The 21,433-nt window shown below is 45.3% G+C and overlaps 1 protein-coding gene across 2 annotated transcripts in view; it reads left to right on the top strand.

The window, feature by feature from the left end:
* The window catches only part of Wdhd1 (WD repeat and HMG-box DNA binding protein 1), a 50,324-nt gene that overhangs the window by 17,245 nt on the left and 11,646 nt on the right, over positions 1-21,433 (top strand). The window contains exons 11-18 of one of the 2 annotated variants that reach the window (XM_063247944.1): positions 794-1,001; positions 3,937-4,115; positions 5,705-5,889; positions 8,455-8,672; positions 10,873-11,010; positions 12,412-12,568; positions 19,289-19,403; positions 19,950-20,081. In XM_063247944.1, the coding sequence (XP_063104014.1) occupies positions 794-1,001; positions 3,937-4,115; positions 5,705-5,889; positions 8,455-8,672; positions 10,873-11,010; positions 12,412-12,568; positions 19,289-19,403; positions 19,950-20,081 (1,332 nt within the window). Of the gene's footprint in view, positions 1-793; positions 1,002-3,936; positions 4,116-5,704; positions 5,890-8,430; positions 8,673-10,872; positions 11,011-12,411; positions 12,569-19,288; positions 19,404-19,949; positions 20,082-21,433 lie in introns of both variants that reach the window. The other variant, XM_003471838.5, reaches the window with a different exon arrangement.

Below are 21,433 nucleotides of genomic sequence, written 5' to 3'. Positions count from 1 at the left end.
TGTTCTTGTCAGCATTTTGACCACAGGACTGTAACTCTCCTTTGGCTTAGCGTCTATGTAGTTTGCGCTGTCCCGGGCAAGAACTGCATGATCCCTGCTAAAGCTTGTAACAGTAATACCCAACTCCTACACAGGTTTTATGCCTGCTCTTAACTAGTGCTGATTAAGTCTGTGTTCTGTTTCCTTAGCTCCTTGTTTTTGTGTTGGTTCTAGCACTTTGTTTCTTTGTGTTTAAAAACCCTCCAGCTTTAACCGGGATTGCAAAGAGCAAGTGTCTCTTTCCTGAGTAGTGTCTTATGCCAAGTGAAAGTGGGTAAGACAGTGTCTTACAGTGTGAGAGACTTCAGACTGACTTCGTTAGTAACGCAGGGTAGCTTCTGTGCTGGGGAATGACACGAGGAATAAACTCCTGTCTTCTGTTTTGGCGTGTACTGTAAATTTGCTTCCACATCTGGCACCGACCACAAGCCATTTAAAATAAGGACTGAATCTTATTCCAGAAATGTAAATACAGTCTTTATAAATATGTTTTCTAGTTATACTTCTCTCTGAGGCATTTGTCTGACAGAATTTATAAATGCATATCAAAAGGTGGCCTTTGGGGCTGGGGATGTAGATAGTGGTAGAACGTGTTCCTTCCATGTGTGAGGCCCTGGGTTGGGTCCCTACCCTGAACAGTTAGAAAAAGATTGCCCCAAAAAAAAGAAAAGAAAAAGATTGTCCATTGAGTAGTTAAGTCTGTCCAGGAAGCTTACTTAATAATTCCTAAGTTTTGTTAATCTCTTTATTCGAGGTCCCTAGCAGCGTGGAAAAGGAGTACGATGACCTGTTCGATGGAGACGATAAAGGTGATGCGGGAGGTTTTCTAGATGACAACGCAGTGGGGATCTCCTCTTTTCCGAGAGGGATTACAAACGATGAGGATGACGATGATCTCATGGTGGCCTCAGGTCACCCTCGACAGCGAAACCACATCCTAGAAGATGATGAAAATTCAGTAGGTACGACTTAGGTTTTTGCATGTGATACTCTACCTGGTTGATTAATATTTTCAGTTTTTTATTAAAAGTGTTATTCATTATTCTACTTGTAGAATGTAGCTAACAATACCAAGGAAAATCAATCATATTGAATCCTTATGTCAGAAAATTTCCAGCCAGGGATAGTGGCACACATCAGTATCCCCAGCACTCTGGAGGCTGAGGCAGGAGGATCACTGAGTTCAGGGCCAGCCTGGGAGATATAGTGAGTTCAAGGGCGAGCCTTGAACATAGGGAGCCCTGACTCAAAACAGAAGTTTAATGTTGTATAACCTTTCAGCTTTACCAGACTAGAAAAAGGAGTCAAATTCCAAACAAGGAGGAAGGAAATAAGAAAAGAGCAAAAGTCAATAAAGGTGACGCTGGAAGAACTGTGCAATCATCAAAACCTGAAGCTGTTTCCTTGTAAAGATCAATGAAACGGATAACTATCATAAGTGATGAAGAGAAGATACATGATTAATAAGGAACAAATCAAGGCTGTGTCCTTGATCGTGTAGATGTGGGCAGTCCATGTGGCGGGGAGCTGTTCAGTGACGTTAGCTCAGATTGAAATGTGCTCTAAGTGTAAAGTGAAACCAGGTAGGACTTTAAAGATAATATGAGAAAAAGAATGCACAACAGCACAGCCAACTTTTTATATTGAGTACGTGTTGAAAAGATAATACCAGGGCCGGGGGTTTAGTTCAGTGGCGTAAGCCCCTGCTTGGCAAACTCGAGGTTATGAGTACAATCCTCGGCACACACACAAAAAAGAGTGCTGTAAATGCAGTGTGTTATTTTTAACTGTGAGAGTAAAGGGCTACTAGACAGTTTATGTGTGTCACCCATTTCTGTGAGACAGCAGTGCTGCTGATACCAAAAGATGAGAGGAAATACGAACAAGTTTGTCTTCACAAATTCCTCAGCGTAGATGAAATGGACAAACTTACTCAGATGCAAGTTGCCAAACTAACTCAAAGAGAAATAAGCAGAATAATACTGTATCTGTTAACATGCGATTATAATTTGAAACCTTCAAAGATTACCTGTTAAGACAACTTAAATGGAAAAAATAACACATTTGACCATTACCAAATAAAGTGTCACCATAAAAAAGTTGTTTAAAAAGAAAAGTTTTGAGCTAGGGTTAGTGGCATATACTTGTAACCCCAGCTTTCAGGAGGCTGAGGCAAGAGGATCACCATGAGTTCAAAGCCAGCCTGGGCTACATAGTAAGTTCATCCTGCGCTGAAATCACACTGTTTCTGGATCCAGCAGGCTTCAGTGTGTGTGTGTGTGTTTTGGAGAGAGGGTCTCACTATGCAATTTAGGCTGGCCTTGAGCTCACTTTGTAACCCAGGCTGGTCTCGAACTCAAGTGATCTTCCTGCCCCAGCCTCCTGAGTGCTGGGATTATAGGTGTGAGCCACCATGCCCTGTTTGAATGTTTTGGTTTTAGGAGCAGTTTACTCTAAAAAACATCCTGAAGGCCTCCAGAGAACATTTGTTTATGTAATGTAGCAATATCTTTTTTATTTACTATATTAGAAATTGAAGTGGAGAAACTTAAAAAAATATTTAGACATTACATAGAAACTCAGGTAAACCTGAGTATGTTTTCACAGAAAACAGAAAGTGAGGCGTGGCCTTGCAGTGCTTGTGATGTCTGTCACAGGATACACCAGCATTGTCTCATTTTGTGGATTAAATTTGTTGCCATGGATCAGTTTTGCCTGAAGAAAGTTCGACCTCACACGACTGTGAAATTCATGAAGGAGAAGTATTTAGGTAGCCTGTTCAGGGAGTTACTGACAGGCTGTGATACTTCCCCGAACTGAGCTGATGTGTGTACCCTCCACCTGCTGGCTGTTCTTTCCTTTCCTCCTCCTCTTATCCCCCCTCCTCCTGTCTCTGTCTGTCTCCCTATGTCCTACCCAGGCAGGTGCTCTACCCCTGAGCTACAGCCCCAGCCCTGTTTATTTTGAGGTAATCTAAGAGTGCTGCTCAGTTGCCCAGGCTGACCTCGAACTTGTGATCCTCCCGCCTCTGCCTCTGAGTGGCTGTACAGGTGTGTGCCATACACCTGGTAATGGCAGTTTCCTAGAGAGTACTGTACTGTGGAGTCTGAACTTCTGCTCTGTTACTCTGAAGTCCACTGGTTGGTTGAACTTAGAATGGATTGTATTTCTGCTTATTTGCTTTTTGCTGTGCAGTGGTGCTTTGGAAGATAATGGTTCACTGAAGTCCATGGCCTTCCTCGAATTCATCCTGTTTCATTTCCTCATGTAAATCATTGTCACTGACCTCATCAAGTTTTTAAATGTTTGGCTGGGGGTTTAGCTCAGTGGCATAAGTGCCTGCTTGGCAAGCACAAGGTTGTGAGTTCAATTTGTGGTACCAAAAAAAAGTTTTTACATGTTTGATTGTTGTCAGGCTCATGAGAGCAAATACAGGTTTTCCAGTTTTCAGAGTTTTGCTGGAAAGCTCAAATTTTTCTCACTGGTAACAAACTCAGCTCTTAAGTGACTTCATTCCCACTGAGAGTGGGCACACATCGTGGGCCACAGGACCGTGTCAGCTGGGTTCTGGTGAGAGTCGAGCGGCCCAGCTTGTAGGACACGCACTGCCCGAGCACTTTCCTGCCAACCATGTCTTTCTGTACACTTCTCCTTCCACTCCCAGCACCACCTGTGCAGGGGTCGCCATTGACCACGGTTAGCATCTGTAGTTTGGGCACGCAGTGGCTGCTGATTTGGACCAGTGCTGCCGCCTTGGTCTCCCTCTCTCTCTGCAGTGAGGCCGCAGAGGGTGGAGTGCATTGCTGTCACTGCCACTGTCACCAGGGGCGATGGAGGGCTTGCCATTTCTTCGCTCAGCTCACCTGTGTCCATAGTGCTCTCCCGTTCATGTTACAGATGGTGCAGGACTGAAGTCCGGGCTTCTCAGAGAGGAGGAAGAGGACCACACAGGCAACTTGCGTGGCCTGCCACCAGCAGCATCCCAGAGGCCACTGTGGGACGGGCCCAGGCCAACTCCCCGGCAGAGGCCATTCCAGCCGGGGTCCACACCCGCCTACCTCACCCACAGGTTCATGGTGCGTCCAGGACCCGAATTTCACTGTCCTGTCTCCCTCCAGCAGTTTCTCTATGTGCTATTTCATGGGATAAGAAATGTTTTTAGGGCCAGGAATATAGCTCAGCAGCACAAGCCCCTGCCTGGCAAGTATGAGGTTGTGAGTTTGATCCCTGGTAACCCCCCCAAAAAACGAAGTATTTTTTTAAAACCCTGATGAAATGGCCCGCTCCATTTTATTTCATTATAATCTTACAGTTGGTTTCACTCATTGTTTTAATCTCATTTCAACATTATGATTGAAAATCAGTTGAATAAAATTCTGCTGGGAAAAATGCCATGATGACCTAAATAAATGACTGTCTTATAGCCATCCTTGCAAACCTTCCTCCTCACAGTACCTTCGTTTCCATATACAAAGTCACGGTGATTCCAGAACACTGTAGAAGGTGTTCGCAGGCAACTTCCTGTGTGGTGTTTTAGAAGGACAGAGATGAGTACTGTGGGCAGGGAAATGGCCCCGCAGGACCCCGCCCTGAAGTGCCATTCCATCAGGGTAGAGAGGCGCTGGGATTCTTTCCTTCGTTTGTGGTACTGGGAGCGAGGCCCAGTGTGTTTCAGGCGGTTGCTCTACTGCTGGGCTGTGTCTCCAGTCCTTCTTCGCTGGCTTGGTTTTGCTTTTTAAGTTGATATCCTAGCATTTAGAACAAGATACGGCATTAAAGGCATTAAGTATGTATTTGTTGAATGATCAGTTACTTGCCTCAGATTTGAGAACTTTGAAAGTTTAATATTTCTGTTTGTTGGTTTTTGAGGTTTCCTATTCTAAGGAGTTGCCTGTCGTCTTATCTTACCTTTTTTTTTGGTACCGGGGATCAAACTCATAACTAGGCAGGCGCTTACTCCATTCAGCTAAGTCCCCAGCCCCTGTCTTCTTGTTTTGAAAAGTGTGGACCTGGTCTATATACTAAGGATGTGCTTAATATTAATAAAACTGTTGCCATCAATAACCTTCACATAATATATATTAATTTTATTAGTATTTATTACTAATAATTTTTATTAACCTGTTAGCGTAAACTTTTATTATATATTGTATCTATAAAGAAAATGTCAGTACTAATTTTACTAGAAACTTTAGGATTTAGTGTAAACCTGTAGTGTACATCAGGAAGATAGTTTTGCAAGTGGTATCAATTTGTGTTGCTTTAAAATACACATTTATTCTACAATGTAAACCAGTTAGTTGGAATCGAAAGGTGTCTGATGTCATTTGTGTCCATATTACACATAAAATTGTGAATTTTTTTTTTTTTGAGGAGTTAAATGGTTTGGTTTTTCAGAAGCCCATTATAAAGTACTTTTTTAATATAGTTGTGTAGTTTATTTTAAATGTGAAACACTTCAGTTGCTGGTCAATGTGCATGTGTATACCTTAGGTCCGATGCTACTCCTGCTGTCTGACACTACTTACGGTTCCACTGGGTGCCGTAGCTTCCCTGATTAAACCTCGATGCAGTTTGAGTGGTAGTCTTGTGGTTTTGTACAGTGGTGCCCTGCGGATTTGAGGAGGCTCTGTTTTCAGATTCGTTTCACCTTCCACCTTTGCAGGTGTGGAACTCTGTCGGAATCATCCGCTGCTACAATGACGAGCAGGACAATGCCATTGACGTGGAGTTCCACGACACCTCCGTGCACCACGCCACACACCTTGCCAACAGCTTGAACTACACGGTCGCGGACCTCTCCCACGAAGCTATCTTGTTGGCATGCGAGAGTATGGATGACTTGGCAAGGTAAACAGGGTCACTGGGAAGAGCTGGGCACTGCCAGGGAGAATTGCTGCTTCAGCCACAGAAGCTAGTAAAATACGATGTTTGTTCCTGCCCTGGTTGCCCCTCTTTACCTCCTGAACTGCATAGCAAAATGATACATGCATCACTTGCAGTGCACAGGAGACGGGATTACTTTTTACATTGTCAGTGTTACTGCTATTAAATACTGCTATTGAAGAGTAATACACTCATTGATAAGAAAATAAGGAATTTCTAAAAAGTGAAAGTTCATGGTGAGAGTCTGCTCTCAGGTGTAACCACTATTAAAACTTCAATGTATGTCCTTTCAGATACCTTTCTGTCTGAGGTTCTCTTCTGCTTTTTAAAATTCTTCGTATTTTGTTTTTATGAGACATGGTCTTACTAAGTAGTTCAGGTTGGCCTTGAACTCACTGTGTAGTCTGGGGTGGCCTTGAAATCCTGGTGATCCTGCTGCCTCAGCCTTCCAAGCACTGGGACTATATGCACCTGTCACTGCACCTGGCAAAGTTTGTTTGTTTATTTGAGACAGGGTCTATTCATTTCAGGTGGTCTTTTTTTTTTGCCTGGAGACAAAGTCTCACTATGTAGTTCAGGCCAGCTTTGAACTCACTATGTAGCCCAGGCAGGCACTGAACTTGCAGTGATCCTTCTGCCTTAGCCTTCCTGAGTGCTGGGGTAATAGGTAAGCACCACCACAGCTGGCTTCTAGGCTGGTTTTGAACTCACTATTGGGTTTAAAATGGCTTTGAAATCTCTGATCCTCCTGCCTCAGCTTCCTGAGTGCTGAGCCTACAAGCATGTGCCACTACTTCTGGCTCTGAATTTTTCTTTTTAAAAATATTTATTTTGTTGAGGCATAGTTTATATACTGTAAATTACATATTGTATACAGTCTGATGTGTAGATGAGTTACTACTGCATTCAAAAGTAGTACCTTTTAAAAACCTCTTTAAGGGGGCTAGGGATTTAGCTCAGCGGCATAAACACCTGCCTTGCAAGCAGACAGTCGTGAGTTCGATCCCCGTACCAATAAAAAGGAAAAAGACAAAAAAAAAAAAAAAAAAAAACACTTCTCTAAGATGTTCTCTCCCATGTCTTGTAGTTAAATTTGTACAGGCAAGCACCTTGCCCTTGTGCCACAGTCCCAGTTTAATACGTTTGAGTCGATTCAGTAACTAATAAGCACCTGGGTAATGTGTACACGGGGTAGACAATTAAAACATTAAGATGACCCAGTACAGTGTTTCTCCAGCTTGGACAGGCACTCAGCCCCTCAGGAGTCTGTAGGGTTTAGGTTCCGGTTGGAAGTCAGAGGCAGGGCCTGAGGTCCTGCATTTCCAGCGAGTTCCCAGGTGACCCACAACTAGTTTGCAGACCAGACTTTGAGCAGAGAGGTGCAAATACATGTCTTCTTTAGGGGGAGGGGAGGTAACTGGGGATCGAACTCAGAGCCTCACACTTGCCAGGCAGGCACTTAACTGCTGAGCTAAATCCCTGGCTGCTGAGCAAATATATCTCATCAGAAAGATTTTAATCTCAAATCATGAGAAAGACATTAGAAGTAATCAGGTGCGTCAAGAAAAGAAATCCAGAGAAGGTAATCTAGCTATATAAAACAAAAGAGGAAATTTTTTTTTTTTTTTTTTTTTTTTTTGTCTTTTTTCTTTTTATCGGTACCAGGGATCGAACTCACGACTGCCTGCTTGCAAGGCAGGCGTTTATGCCGCTGAGCTAAAGCCCCAGCCTGGAAATATTTTTTCTTTAAAAAAAAAAACATTCTGCATGCAAGGCTTTTCTGTCATGATTTTGTGTACACACCTACCTATCTGTTTGTGTAAGTACCTGCTAAAGCATGTAAAGAAACTCAAAATATATTAGGTATAGCCTGGCATGATGTCTCACACCTGTAATCCCAGCACTTGGGAGGCTGAGGTGGGAGGATCTTTGTGAGTTCGAGACCAGCCTGGGCTACAAAGTGAGCTCAAGGCCAGCCTGAACTGCATAATGAGATCCTGTCTCAAAAAGACAAAAAAAAAGTATATATATATATTTGCTGTGTATATATATACACTACCTCACAGAGGTAGGCCTCTTTGCAGTCCATCATTTGCCATGATTTGAAGAAAAATGGAAATTACTTGTTTCGTTGTTGTTGCTTTTTTGTTCTGAACTATATCCTGTGTCTCCTCTTGCATTTAGTGTTTGCATGTGTGTGTGTGTATACATATATATATATATATGTAAATAGGTAAAACCAGCCTGATTGTGGTGCTTCCTGTGTTGTAAAAGTATGGTTTGGTTTTACGAACATTTACAGTATCCAGTCACTCTCGACAGTTGTTACCCTGCTTAATGGTTTTCATAGGGGTCACTGTAAGACCTTCTAGAATGACTTTCTGGAAGGAGTTGAATGAGTGGTGCACACAGGAAAACACTCTCCAGGGCCTAGTGGCTGGATTAGCTTTCACAGACACAAACCACCACATGTGAGGGTTGGAATGCATCTGTCTCGTCTTGTAGCAAGCTTCACTGCCTGCACTTCAGTTCTTGGGACTCCAGCAAAGAGTGGATGGTAGACATGCCCCCGAACGAGGACATTGAAGCCATCTGCCTGGGCCAGGGCTGGGCCGCTGCCGCCACCAGCGCCCTGCTCCTGCGGCTCTTCACCATCGGGGGCGTTCAGAAAGAGGTCTTGAGCCTCCCTGGGCCCGTGGTGTCGCTGGCGGGACATGGAGAGCAGCTGTTCGTCGTTTATCACAGAGGTAGGCCTTTTTGCAGTTCTTCATCATTTGCCATGATTTGAAGAAAAATGGAAATTACTTGTTTCGTTGTTGCTGCTTTTTTTGTTCTAAACTATATCCCGTGTCTCCTCTTGCATTTAGTGTTTGCATCAGCATGATTTTTTTTTCCTTTCTTTTTTTTTTTTTTTTTTTTGGTCTTTTTGAGACTGGGTCTTGCTATGCAGTTCAGGCTGGCCTTAAGCTCGCTTTGTAACCCAGGCTGGCCTTGAATTTGCAGTGGTCCTCCTGCCTCAGCCTCTCCTGTACAAGGATTACAGCGGGTGCCACCACGCCCAGCTAGAATGACCTTTGAATGTGGAGATTTTATTGTATTTACCAATAGCAGTGCCAGTGGGAATATCCTACTTACAGAACTGGATTGCAGCGGGGCTCCTCGGTGGAGTCTGGTTCATTGCTCCCATGTGTGAGTCTTACCTTTCAGCGAGCCCACTGAAAGACCACAAGAGCTTATTCCTCACAAATTAACCAGCCCTGAGTGAGGACCAAAGCCGCCTGGCATGTGGCTTTTCCAAGATTGCTGCTTTTTCTCACCTCCTCTTCTGTCTTCAGTTCCCACCCTACACTCGGCTGACCTTGTCTCGGTTACAGAAGATCTCTCTGCTTCTTCTGCTTCTGTTTTCTTTTTCTTTGCATTTCTGTAGAAAACACTTCATTCTCTTGGTTTCTGTGCCATTCATCTCCAGTGTTTTTCCTCCCTAACAGCTTGTTTTTCACCTTTTTGCTGGTTCCTCCTTCCCGCCTGGTGCTGTCATTTAGCTGGAATCTGCCCTTCCTCTCTGGTGTGGTCAGGGTCAGGGTATTTCACTCTTTGCACAGCTTAGCCACTGGGAAAACAGCTTCTGCCCTGCCACTTTGTGCGTGTCCACAAGTGGAACAACAAAAGTCTCCCGGCCCATTTTACTCTTTATTCTTTAATACTCTGATTGATATCATGACCCAGACCCACGCATTGAGATTGAGATGCTGCTCTGGGGAGTTTACCAAAAACCGTGGCCTTAGAACAATCCGTCTGTCCATGGGTTGGAAACGGCTGTCAGTGGCCCCTGTCCTGGGCCTCCAGACTTGGACTCTAGCAGAGTGTGACCGGGAAGAGTGTCTCCTCTGCTCATACCTGCTCCAGCCTGCGGGGTGTTTGCACCTTCGGGCTCTCTGCTTAGTCTTCCAGCTCCGGCTCCTTTGTTTCACAGTGTGTGCTTCCTGGGGCAGCCAGGTGGCCTTTTCAAAACATGAATCCCGTCATCACTCTTCCACCCCGCTCTCCTTCGCTGCTGGACAGCAGGCGGAGTCAGCACAGCCGGCAAGGTGATCGAGGTCCTGTGCACCTGACCTCCGCTGGCTGCTCCAGCCTCCTCCGGCCGCTTTCCCTCAGCACCATGTGCTGGCCCTGTCGGACACCTTGTATTCTTTGGACGGACACCTTGTTCCTGTCTGCCAACTTCTCCTCAAGCTTTCCCTGTGCCTACCGTGATCTTCCTTCCCTTCACATTGGCTTTGCTGGGCCTAAGTTACAGTTCCTATTCTGGCTCAAGTTTTACTTTCTCCTCATGGCCACCCCTAACTGTTCTGTCCAGAGCAGCCCTTCTATCTGCCAGGCACTCTGTACCACCTTACTAATGTAACTCTGGCAGCTTCTCTTTTCTTTTTTTTTTTTTTTTTTTTGGTGGTTTATTTTGGTATCAGGAGTCAAACTCAGGACCTTGTACTTGGCCAGGCAGGTGCTGAGCTGCTGAGCTATATCCCTGGCCTATTTCTGCCTTTTGATTTGTCTGTCTTCTACCGATCCCTGAATTTCTTTCTTTCTTTTTTTTTTTTTTGTGATGCCGGGGATCGAACTCACAACCTCGTGCTTGCCAGGCAGGCACTTATACTGCTGAGCTAAATCCCCCGTTCCACATCCATGAATTTCCTGCAAACAGTGACCCGGTTAGCCTCTTTGCCTAAAACAGTGCCCCTATCTAGGAAGTTCTCTAAGTATTTCCAGAGTGAAGAAATGACCACTTAGAGCCAGGTTCTATGCACAGTCCGTGTACCGTGTTACTCTGTTCCTGCTCCCCTCGTGGTGCCAGTTCATTTACATTATCACACAATCGGTTCAGAAGAGAATGTAGATGGCAGTGTTGCTGAATAACCTTGGATGCCTGACGGATATTCCATTTTCTAGGTACTGGGTTCGATGGAGATCAGTGTCTTGGAGTTCAGCTGTTAGAGTTGGGGAAGAAGAAAAGGCAGATTCTGCGCGGTGAGCCGCTTCCACTCACAAGGAGAGCCCACCTGACCTGGGTCGGGTTCTCGGCTGAAGGCAAGACCGGTTTATTTCTTTCAAGATAATTTTCAAGAGGAAAATCTCTTCCCTGTTGTATTTATAATTTCTTTAAAGATAAACTGCCTGTATTTACACTTAAGTTGCTGTATTTTAATGTTGGCAGAGCTGGAAAATGCAGGTGTTAGACAAAACAGCCGTTGTTTTATGTTGAAGATCTCCGAAGACTTGCAGAGAGGGAGCTGTTTCTTATGTACATTCACTGGGTAGATAGCGAGGAGGAGATGTAAATTGATAGTGAAGGTGTGCCTTTTCCAGCAGATTGTGCACAGAGACTAGCAGATTTTCAGTACTGTACTGTCCGCTATGTTAACTCCTAGCCACAGGTAGCTGAGGAGCACCTGAAATGTGACTTAGGATGTGAGTATAAAATACTCTGCATTTCAAAAACTTAGTATGAGAAAAGAAATAGGAAAGAATCTCAATTCTTTTATCCTGATGGTATGTTAAATGGGAATGTTTTAGGTATACTGGATTAAATAGATCACATGATAAAAGCTCACTTTTCTTTTTGTCCTTTTTAAAGTAGCACTGCAAATTAAAGGTTACACTTGTAACTCATGCACTGTTTCCACTGTCCACCTGTTCTGGTGGCCCACACCCCGATCTGAGGACAGGGAGGAAGACCTTCCTCTAGAGCACCCGTTAGCCATCTCTCAGGGCCTTGAGTATCTCTGCTGCTAGAGATTCATGCCCCTCGTCTGTATAACTGAAAACCTGACTGTCTGGAGAGTGTGAGTCATTTCTAGATCAGTTTCCTGCTGGGATAGGATCCTCGGTACTTACATAGTAACAGCTTCCATTTAGGTAGCTTTTCCTTCCCCGGACAGATGCAGTCCCTGGGACCCTGGTTGTTGCATGGTGAGGAGGGTCTGCAGCCACATACAGAAAAGGGCTCTTTAGATCGCTTGCCCAGCACGTTTGCAAAGTGAGTGGGAAGCAGTGATGCCTCCTTGTTTTCCTGAGAATTGTTCACCTCGGCCTTGGGAACGGAAAGGTCAGCAATGAAAAGGGAGAAAAAAGTGACAGAGGCGTTTTTCTTCATGTCACCACCTTGTATCAGCTGCTGGCACTGACCCAGTCCCTTAATGAGGGCCTTCATCTGTATTTTGTTTCTTGAAAAGGGCTTAAAAATAGTTATGCTCTAACTGGCGGCACAGTGTTCACTGAAACTGTTTTTCTCTTTATTTGCGCAAATTGTCCCATCACCTGCAGTTGTTTTCTTCCTTAAGTTCTTAGCTGTGCACATCAGAAAGTTTTACAGAAAGCAGTCTTGGATTATTTGCCTTTTGTTTTTTGCTTTTGAGGTGACAGTGGAGCCTGGGTATGTGGTTTGGAGGTGGGGCCGTTCCTCTGAGTGAGCTCTTTGCCATTTCCTAGGTACTCCCTGCTATGTGGACTCTGAAGGCTGCGTTCGGATGCTAAACAGAGGGCTGGACAACGCATGGACGCCTGTGTGTGACACCAGGGAGCACTGCAAGGGGAAGTCCGACCACTACTGGGTGGTGGGGATCCACGAACACCCCCAGCAGCTCAGGTGGGTGGACACAGATCGGGCGAAGGTGACCTTGTAAAAGAGGCCTTGAATTCCCTTGTAGGGGCTGAGTGAGCCCAAGTAAGGAACTTGCTTTCTTCTTCTCCTTCTTTTCCTTCTCCTCTTCTTTTTTTTTGGTGGGTTTTTTTGTTTGTTTGTTTGATTTTGGGTACCAGCTGTCAAACTCTGGATGTTGCACTTACCAGGCAGCCAGGTATCCTTGGCCCAAACTGGCTTTCATAGTCATTAAATGAGAAATGTTTGTATTCACTTTAAAGTTTTCAACCAGCTGCTTTACACAAAACTTACTGAACAGAATAGCAATTTTTTAAATTAACCTTACTGGTTCATTTTATTTTTATGTATGTATGTATTTATTTATTTGCCTTTTTGAGACAGGGTCTCAAATGCATTTCAGACTGGCCTTGAGCTCACTTTGTAGCCCAGGTGGTTTCAAATTCACAGTGATCCTTCTGCCTCAGCCTCCCGAGTGCTGGGATTATAGGCATGAGCCACCAAGCCTGGCTTATTGGTACATTTTAGATATACATAATGATCACATTCATTGTAGGGGGCTTATACCTATACATTATGTAACTTGATTTTTTTTCCCATTCCCCTTCCTTCCCTTTAATCCCTCTTCCCCTTCTTATTTACAAAAAGCTTTGCTTCCACAAAACAGGAATTTTGTTGATTCGTGTGACTTTCATATCCTGCAGCCAGATAGGGAAAGGAGTTCTAGTTCTAAAAAAATCTTCTATTTCAAACTGTGATTTAGAGTTGAATGTGTATAAATGCACTGATTTTGAAGATTTATTTTTTGCTCAGCCAACTTTACAGTGCAACCTGCGGGTCACCAGGCAACGCGTCCATTTACATACTGACTGTCCTGAGTGTTGCTGGGGCTGGCGTCATTTCATTTGGGCAGTTCCTAAATAGATGCAATAAGACTGTCATTTTTATATTTCCTGTTACAGTGACTTATAAAAGTTAATGAACAAATGTGCACTATTTGGTCACCTTGCATTTCAGTAACTGGACTGGCCAATGGTTATTGTAGTGGAGGGTTGGTATAGAGTTTTGCACTGTACTATTGTATTGAAGTTTCCTCTTTGACACTTGGTTCCTTCTTAGCGGGAAAGAACTTCGGTCAGCACTGTGTGGAGGGGCTGGGGAGTGAGGAGCTGTGTCTCCAGGCTGACAGTCTGGTTGGGGAGGCGGATAACAGAAGCACAGAAAGTAGTACTGACTACCTGGGGTGCATTCTGTCACTCTGCAGACTGTGTGGAGGCTCATAGAGGGACACAGTGGGGACAGGTGATTTGGAAAGACTTTCAGCAGGGGCAGCACTGACAATGGGACTTCTTAACTGGTTGTGATGGCACCCAGCTCTCACCCCAGTATTCTTGAGTGGCTGATGCAGGAGGGTTGCAGATTCAAGCCCAACCTGGGCAATTTAGAGACTTAAGACCTGGGTTCAATCCCAGTGCCACAGATATAAATAGATTGATAGACAGATAGACAGACAGACAGAAATCCTGAAGCTAAAGAGTCAGTCATCGAAAAATTGAGTGAAATGTCCATGCAGAGTAAACAGCATGTACAAAAGACCTGATGATCAGAAAAACACCTGTGTCCTTGAGGGGTTGGAAGGCTACAGATGTGGCTTTGGGACATGAACGGAAGGGTGGGGGACTAAGCCCTCCTGGTGTGAGAAAGTGAGGCTGTGTTACAGGGCACACAGGAGGAGTTCAGATGTGGCTTGTAATAAGGGCCTCGCCTGGAGGACTGGGGTCATCTGGCCCCCGATGTGAGAGACAGCAAGGTGTGCGCGGTGAGCAGATCGAAGGGCAGAGGCCAGTCATAGCCAGAGTTTGCCTCTTCGGGATGCCTGGGGGTGCAGGGCGATGTCTGGATTGGGGCACCAGAGCCACAGTGGTGTGCAGCGAGCTGGGTTTATCTCCAGCGCAGAACTGAAAACAGAGAAAAGGAAAATCACCCGAGGCGGTCAGCTTGGGAGCAGCCAGTGGAAACGGCCGCAAAAGGGCAACATCAGAGAGGGAGTAATAGCTGGCCCTTGAGTGATGGACAGCTCTCAACCCAAGTACACTTCCTAGCTGACAGGAATTGTGAGAGCCACCAGGAGGAGAGTGTGAAAGCTCACCGACACTCGAGGCTGTGGGGTAATCACTGTTCCCGCACTGCCAGTGTGGCGTACGCCATGGTAATCCCTGGTGAGCACAGATTGCCGGAGTTAGAGACACGGCAGCCCTTTGCCCTGGCACATCCTGCAGTGTGTGCTGTGTGAAATGTGGATCTGGCCTGGCCAGCTGAGCCAGAACTGTTGTTTTTCTTTCTTTTTTCTTCCTTTTTTTTGAGACGAGATTCCTGCTGTCTAGTCCAGGGTGGCCTTGAACTTACAGTGTTGCCCAGATTGAACTTGAACTTGTGATCCTCCTTCCTCAGCCTCCCCAGTGCTAGAATTACAGGTACCACCATGCCCAGCAGATTTATTCTCAGTAGCTCAGAAGTTGAAACAGTGCAGATGTCCACCACGTGAGGAAGGGAGGCAGGAGGATCACCAGGCTTTCAAGGCCAGCCTGGGCAACTGTGAACTACAGAGTGAGACCCTGTCCCAAAAAACAAACACAAAAGGCACAGTAACGATAGCTGGGAACATGTAACCGTTACAGTCAGCATGGGATGAAGAAATAATGGGTTCTAAGCAGCGTTCAGATCTGGAAGGGTTTTATACATTGTCCTGCCTGGTGGGAGATAGGAGAGTCTTTTTGGATATCGGCCACTTCACAACTTCGAATGCTAGTAGTTCTACAATTCATAGAAACAGCAGCTTCTGTAGACCTAAACTGACATTTTAAATATGAATTTGTAATTACAAATCACATCCCCTACATACATGATAAAATCTAAGTCCATAAAGTGGAGAATACTTGGGCTACCCGTCTGTGAGCATCTCCTGGTACCTATGTGGGCACCTGCATCCTCGGCCGCACTACAGGGGTACAAGAATGCTAACCGTGGTTCCTTTGGGTCAGCCCTGAGCACCCTGCCTGCCCACTAGCCTTTCCTCTTTGTTCCAGAGATTAGGAAATGTGTGTGAGATCTCACGGCTTGGTAGAGGCCCCAAACCTGCATTTTCTGTGTTACAATAAAGAAGTGGCAGGAACCGAGGGAGTGAGTGAGAGACGGGGTGAACGTCCTTCCATACGGAGCAGTGATGGAAGAGACGGAAGCGAATGCCACAGAAATGGGAGAGTGCCGAAAATTTCATGAATTTGTCTGTGGTGATAAGCTGATTCATTTCGGGATGTTTGCCCTTTTCTTTCTGGCTTTTTGTTTTGAGACAGGGTCTCAAAAACTAGGTGGTTTAGGCTGGCCTTGAGCTCACTGCAGTCCTCCTGTGTCACCCTCCAAGTGCAGGGATCATAGGCATGTGCCACCATGCCTGGTTTTTGGCTTCATTCTGGAAAATAAACTTGTGTGGTGTTCAGAGATTGGAAAGTGCATAGTCATAGCAGCTGGCTGCACTTTGCACAGCAGCTTGGCTTGCGTTTCCTTCCCACTCATGAAAGTCCAGGGAGAAAACCCTCCAGCAGCTGGGTGGGCTTGCCCATCCTTGCTGGCAAGCCAAGAGTCTGAGCACTTGCAGAAGTTCCGATGCTCGGTGCCGGTGGTGAAGGTACCTGGCTCTGCTGCTTAGACCCTGGGCCTCTTTTCCTCTGAAACCCAAACAGCCCCATCTGACAGGCTCAGCATGAAGAGGACGCATGGAGGGGGTGCTTGTAGCAGGACTTAGCACCGAGCAGCCTTGGATGTTAGCTATGTGAGAAGAGGGGCCTGACACTGTTCTTACGGTGTTTAACTTGGGTTCCATGGTTAATGTCTCCTGTTTGTTCTATCTTTTCATTTTAAATACTTTTTCTAACCCAGTACAGCAGTAGTCATCCTTTCATTTGTTCAGGGATCCTTTAAAAGGGAAGAAAATACATTTTGTCAGGATACTTTTTACAGATTCAGTCGTAAATTCAAAATATCTCTATTTAGTTATGAATATAATAATCTGTTTGTAGCGGTGTCATCCCTCCTCCCTCTGAATTCACAACAGCTTAGTAAATCTGCCTTTATAGTTGCTACTAAAGATGTTTTTCTGATCACTGCTAATTTAATTCATAACCGAAGGATCTGATTTTGCTGTGCTAGAGTCTACTTTGCTCTTTGCAAGCAGCAAACTTTCTTTTCTCTTTAGTTTTTAAAATCCCGGAAGGGTTATATTTAATGGACAGGAAAAGTAGATCTAATGAGGTTTGTCTCGGTTCTGACTGCCCAATGCTGAGTGTGTATCTTGTGGATTAAAGCTTGGTGCTGCCGTGCGCTTGTCTCCACGGCCTCTGAGCAGGGCCCTGACTGCGGTGTGAGCAGAGTCCTGCCCCATGGAGGAGAAAGCAAAACTCGCTAGCTGGAGGCTTATCTGGACTTGGCCTTTGTCTTCTGCTGTTTGGTATTTGTTCAACTCAGAATAAAACAATAATTCCGTGGTCAGGTTGGAAAAGAACTGAAGTGCAGTACTTTGGTCTCTCTAGAAGCTGTGGCTCATTTTTTCCCATTTCCTCCCCAAAATGGTTTAGGGATAGCATTTCAAGAAAACTCATTCATGGTAGACAAAATCCACCAATTAGCAGTCAGAATGTTTATTTCCTTTTTCTTCCATTAGAAGGATATTTAACAGAGGAAAAGTATTTTTCAGCTCAAGTTTCTGATTTGGGGTAGTGGGACAGGATTATGGATTGAATCCAGAGCCTTTGCCCTGAGCTACATTCCCAGCTCTTTTTTTATTTTTTATTTTGAGACAGGATCTTAATGAGTTGCCTGGCTGCATTTAAACTTGTGATCTGGGGCTGGGGATTTAGCTTAGCGGCATAAGTGCCTGCCTTGCAAGCACGTGGTTGTGAGTTCGATCCACGGTACCAATAAAAAAAAAAAATTAAACTTGTGATCCTCCTGCCTCAGCCTCCCACAATGCTGGAATTGCAGGTGTGCACCACCATGCCCAGCTAGTTTAAGTTTTTAAACCAAATAAAGTAATAGGTGATAGGAATTGACACTCTGGTTTGATGTAAATCAAGGCAGGACTGTGGTTCGGCGGTGGAGCATAGGCCCTGCACGTATGGTGTTCTGGGTTCAACTCCCAGCATGGTTTTAAAAAAAATGAACAAAATGGCTACTAAAAGCCAAAGGCTACATACTTGACTGTAGTCCCAGCTACTCAAGAGGCTGAGACAGGAGAGATCACTTGAGCCCAGGAGTTTGAAATCAGTCTAGACAACATGGAAGGAGACTATCTCAAAAAACAAAGTGACTCTTAATGAAATCCTAATCATTATCTCCTTTTTCTTTGTAATAACTGTTTGCTGTGTCTAAGTCAACAAAGCCTTTGAACTGTAAAATACTGTTTTAAAGAGATGTCATACTTTAGTCATATTTTAATGACTGTTCAGACAAAACAGCGGTCCTCCTTTATTCACATGTACGTGATGCGTGTCACCGTGCTTCCTGTGCCGTCGTCGCCCTGTGACCCTGCATGGGACGAGAGCTTTCCCAGATGTGAGGTCTTCTCAATGCTGCCTTGACTCTGCTGCCCCCAGTTTCTGCCAGATGGACAATGGAGAGGTGGAGAAGGAGGCTAGGACTGCCTGGTGAACCAGGTCGGAAGTCAGGAAGCACGTTTGTGTTTTTATTGTGTGGCCATAAAAGAAGGAAAGACGTTCCTGCCTCGTAGAAAGGGACCCTTTGAAGAGCATTAGTGTATTGCACTTCTTACCAGCTTACCAGCTCTAGTAGGCGTTTACAAGAGGAGCTGTGCAGGAAAAAACCCACGGGCCTGACTTCTCCTGAGTGTTTACCTTCAAGGATGCCTTGGCTTCAGCCTGACTGAAAGGCTGTACTGTGCATTAAATGGACAGGTGTTGGGAGCCTTGACCAGAACACTGTATTTATAAATAACTTTATCAGCACAAGGAAGTGGTCCTCAGTCCTTCCAGTGTGTACTTACGGCTTTCCAGTGGGTTCCTACCATTTGGAGTGCATAAGCTGAGAGCTATGTGTGCCCACATCTCTGTGATTAATGAGCACTGTTTATTAAACAGCATAAGTTCTTTCCACGGTGGTTATCTTCAGTGTCTCAGCCTGGTGAGAGGAGGTTTAGACAAGTTGGCACTGGTGCCTCTTAGACTGCCTTCCCATTGATACTGGACACTTTGCTTCAGTCTCACTGGCCCCTAAGGTCACCGGGGCATGTCAACCTGTCATTACTGTGTGTCCCAAGGGTTTCTCACTGAATAAGAGGGAACCCATGGCGTCAGCTTTGTGTCTTGTTGATATCGTCCTCACGGCAAGTGTGTGTCACCCAGTTCATCAGGTTAGGTAGGATCTGCAAGGCTGGCAGTTTGCTAAGAAAAGTCTGAAGAGGCCGATTGTCATGATGGTTATTTAACCAAGCGCAGGTGAAAACATGGAGGGATAATCTTCATGCCCCGTCAGGCTAACCTGCTTTCCTAAAAAGAAATGTCTTACATAACGTCTAGCCAGCTAGTGGAGTCATATTACTGCTCCTGCTTACTAACTCTTGAATGGTTTTTGATTGATAGCGGCTTTGTGACATTTCAGAAAGTATTCACGGTGTGAATTTCCCCCTTCCCCCGACAGGTGCATCCCCTGTAAAGGTTCCCGGTTCCCCCCCACCCTTCCACGCCCTGCGGTGGCTGTGCTGCCCTTTAAGCTTCCGTACTGTCAGACCGCATCGGAGAAGGGCCAGATGGAGGTACGTGGGAGTCTCACTGCGGCCCTGTGAGTTTGGTTGCACAGATGTTTTACAGTCACCATGATGACTGATGTCAAGCGTGTATTATCCTGTCACTTGCTTCCAGGGCCTTGGCTGAGGAGGTAAAGGGTTAGGACCGTCAGGGCTGCCCTCCCCAGGTTCTGTAGGGCCTGCTGCATTGTGACCAAGGCATCTGGCTTGTCCTATCCCTGTGTCATAAAAATCATTTGAAATCGGGCAGTCAGGGTCTCTAAATAAGAAACGTGTCCCCTTGCTAGTTAAAGTGCCAGCTTACCAAGCTCTCCAAGATTAATCACGCTGGTTGGGAAACTGTTCAGAGCACTCTGGGTAGAGACACCTGCATCTTCCTATTTTAAGGACAGGAGACAGCTGAGCCAGAATGTCACTCGAATTTGAATTGTAAATTAAAGTTACAAGAAAGAGGATTTTTAGAAAGCATCCAGAAACTGGAATCCTACGGTAAATATTTGGTATCGGCCGTATTAGGTAATGTTTGGCGCTGAGCGTTTTCATCTGATTCTGTAGGAACAGTTCTGGCGTTCGCTTCTGTTTCACAACCACCTGGACTACTTAGCTGAAAATGGTTACGAGTATGACGAGAGCACTAAAAATCAAGCAGTAAAAGAACAACAAGAGCTCTTAATGAAAATGCTTGCGGTAAGTAAAATAAATACACTGCAAAAATGAAAGGTAGATGTTTTCTGTAGTTAAATTTCTGAAAGATGTGAATAAGCACTAGGTTCTACCACCTGAGAGTCTTGGTTCTTACCACACTTTTCCTTCATAAGAGTTCTGTTTCCCATGTGACGTTGCTGTTAAACATCACCTCATAGCTGAGATGGACAGAAATAAACTCCTGGTGCCACTGCCTGTGGTTTTGGCCCTGGTGTGTTTGCAGCTGACCACGATGATCACAGCTGACCAGGACACGGAGCCACCGCTCAGGCTCCCGTCACAGGCGCAGCTCAGGGACAGTGGATCGGCCACTGTTTCAGATCTGCCTGCCTTCTGCCAGCCTCTTCCAGTTAGAAGCCATGTGCAGTAAAATCTGTCCGGAACCAGGGCCCAGCCTCAGTACCTTGGGCACTGGGCTGCATTTATCTTTGGAGCAAGAATCTCCCAGTTCCTGAGTTTCAGTTCTCATGCTGAGCCGATTGGCAGTCTTCGGGGTGGTGACTGTGGCTTCCTTCAGCCCCATCGCTGAGACTCATGCCGTTCCCTTTCTGCTCCTTTGCCTAAAGGCACGCTGGCTGGGTAGTGGGTAGTGGCTGCGGGCCAGTATTGTCCAGCAGCACCTGTGCAGAGGGCTCCGATGTGGCCCAAGTGACAAACTGCTCTGTGCTGAATGACCAGACCCTCAGTGGGCTTCAGCTAGCAGGGTTCCTCACTTTGAAACTGAGTCACCTCATTTGAATTGGCAAAAATTCAGACCAAAGGGCAGTGTTTTCTAAAGCACGTTAAATGCATGCTGTTCATTTATAATTGCAGTATAAAAATACAGAGCAGGAACATGGAATTGCTCATTTGGAAGTTGAGTATCTTTTTCTGGTAATTGAAGATCATACACAGACACACTTAAAAATTTAAGGATAGGGGCTGGGGATTTAGCTCAGCGGCATAAGCGCCTGCCTTTGTAAGCAGGCAGTCGTGAGTTCGATCCCTGGTACCAATAAAAAGGAAAAAGACAAAAAAAAAAAAATTTAAGGATAAGTCTTCCCACTCCAATTCATATAGCAACATTTATGCACCAGTTCTAAGGTAGTTAACTTTTTTGTGTGGTTTTTGTGAGACAGGGTCTTGCTATGCAGTTCAGGCTGGCTTACTTGGTAGCCCAGGCTGGTCTCAAACTCATCATGCTCCTCCCACTTCAGCCTTTCAAGTGCTGGGATTACAGATGTGAGCCACTATGCCCAGCATAACTGACTTTTTTTTTTCTTTTTTTGTGGCGGTACGGAGGATTGAACTCACAACCTCATGCTTGCCAGGCAGGCGTTCATGCTGCTAGCTAA

The sequence above is a fragment of the Cavia porcellus genome, unplaced genomic scaffold (genome assembly GCF_034190915.1).
Source record: "Cavia porcellus strain 051 isolate PalLab524CR breed Dunkin Hartley unplaced genomic scaffold, mCavPor4.1 scaffold_1, whole genome shotgun sequence".
Lineage (NCBI taxonomy): Eukaryota > Metazoa > Chordata > Mammalia > Rodentia > Caviidae > Cavia > Cavia porcellus.
The sequence above is the reverse complement of the archived record's forward strand: the minus strand, read 5'-3'. Positions and strand labels throughout refer to the sequence as shown.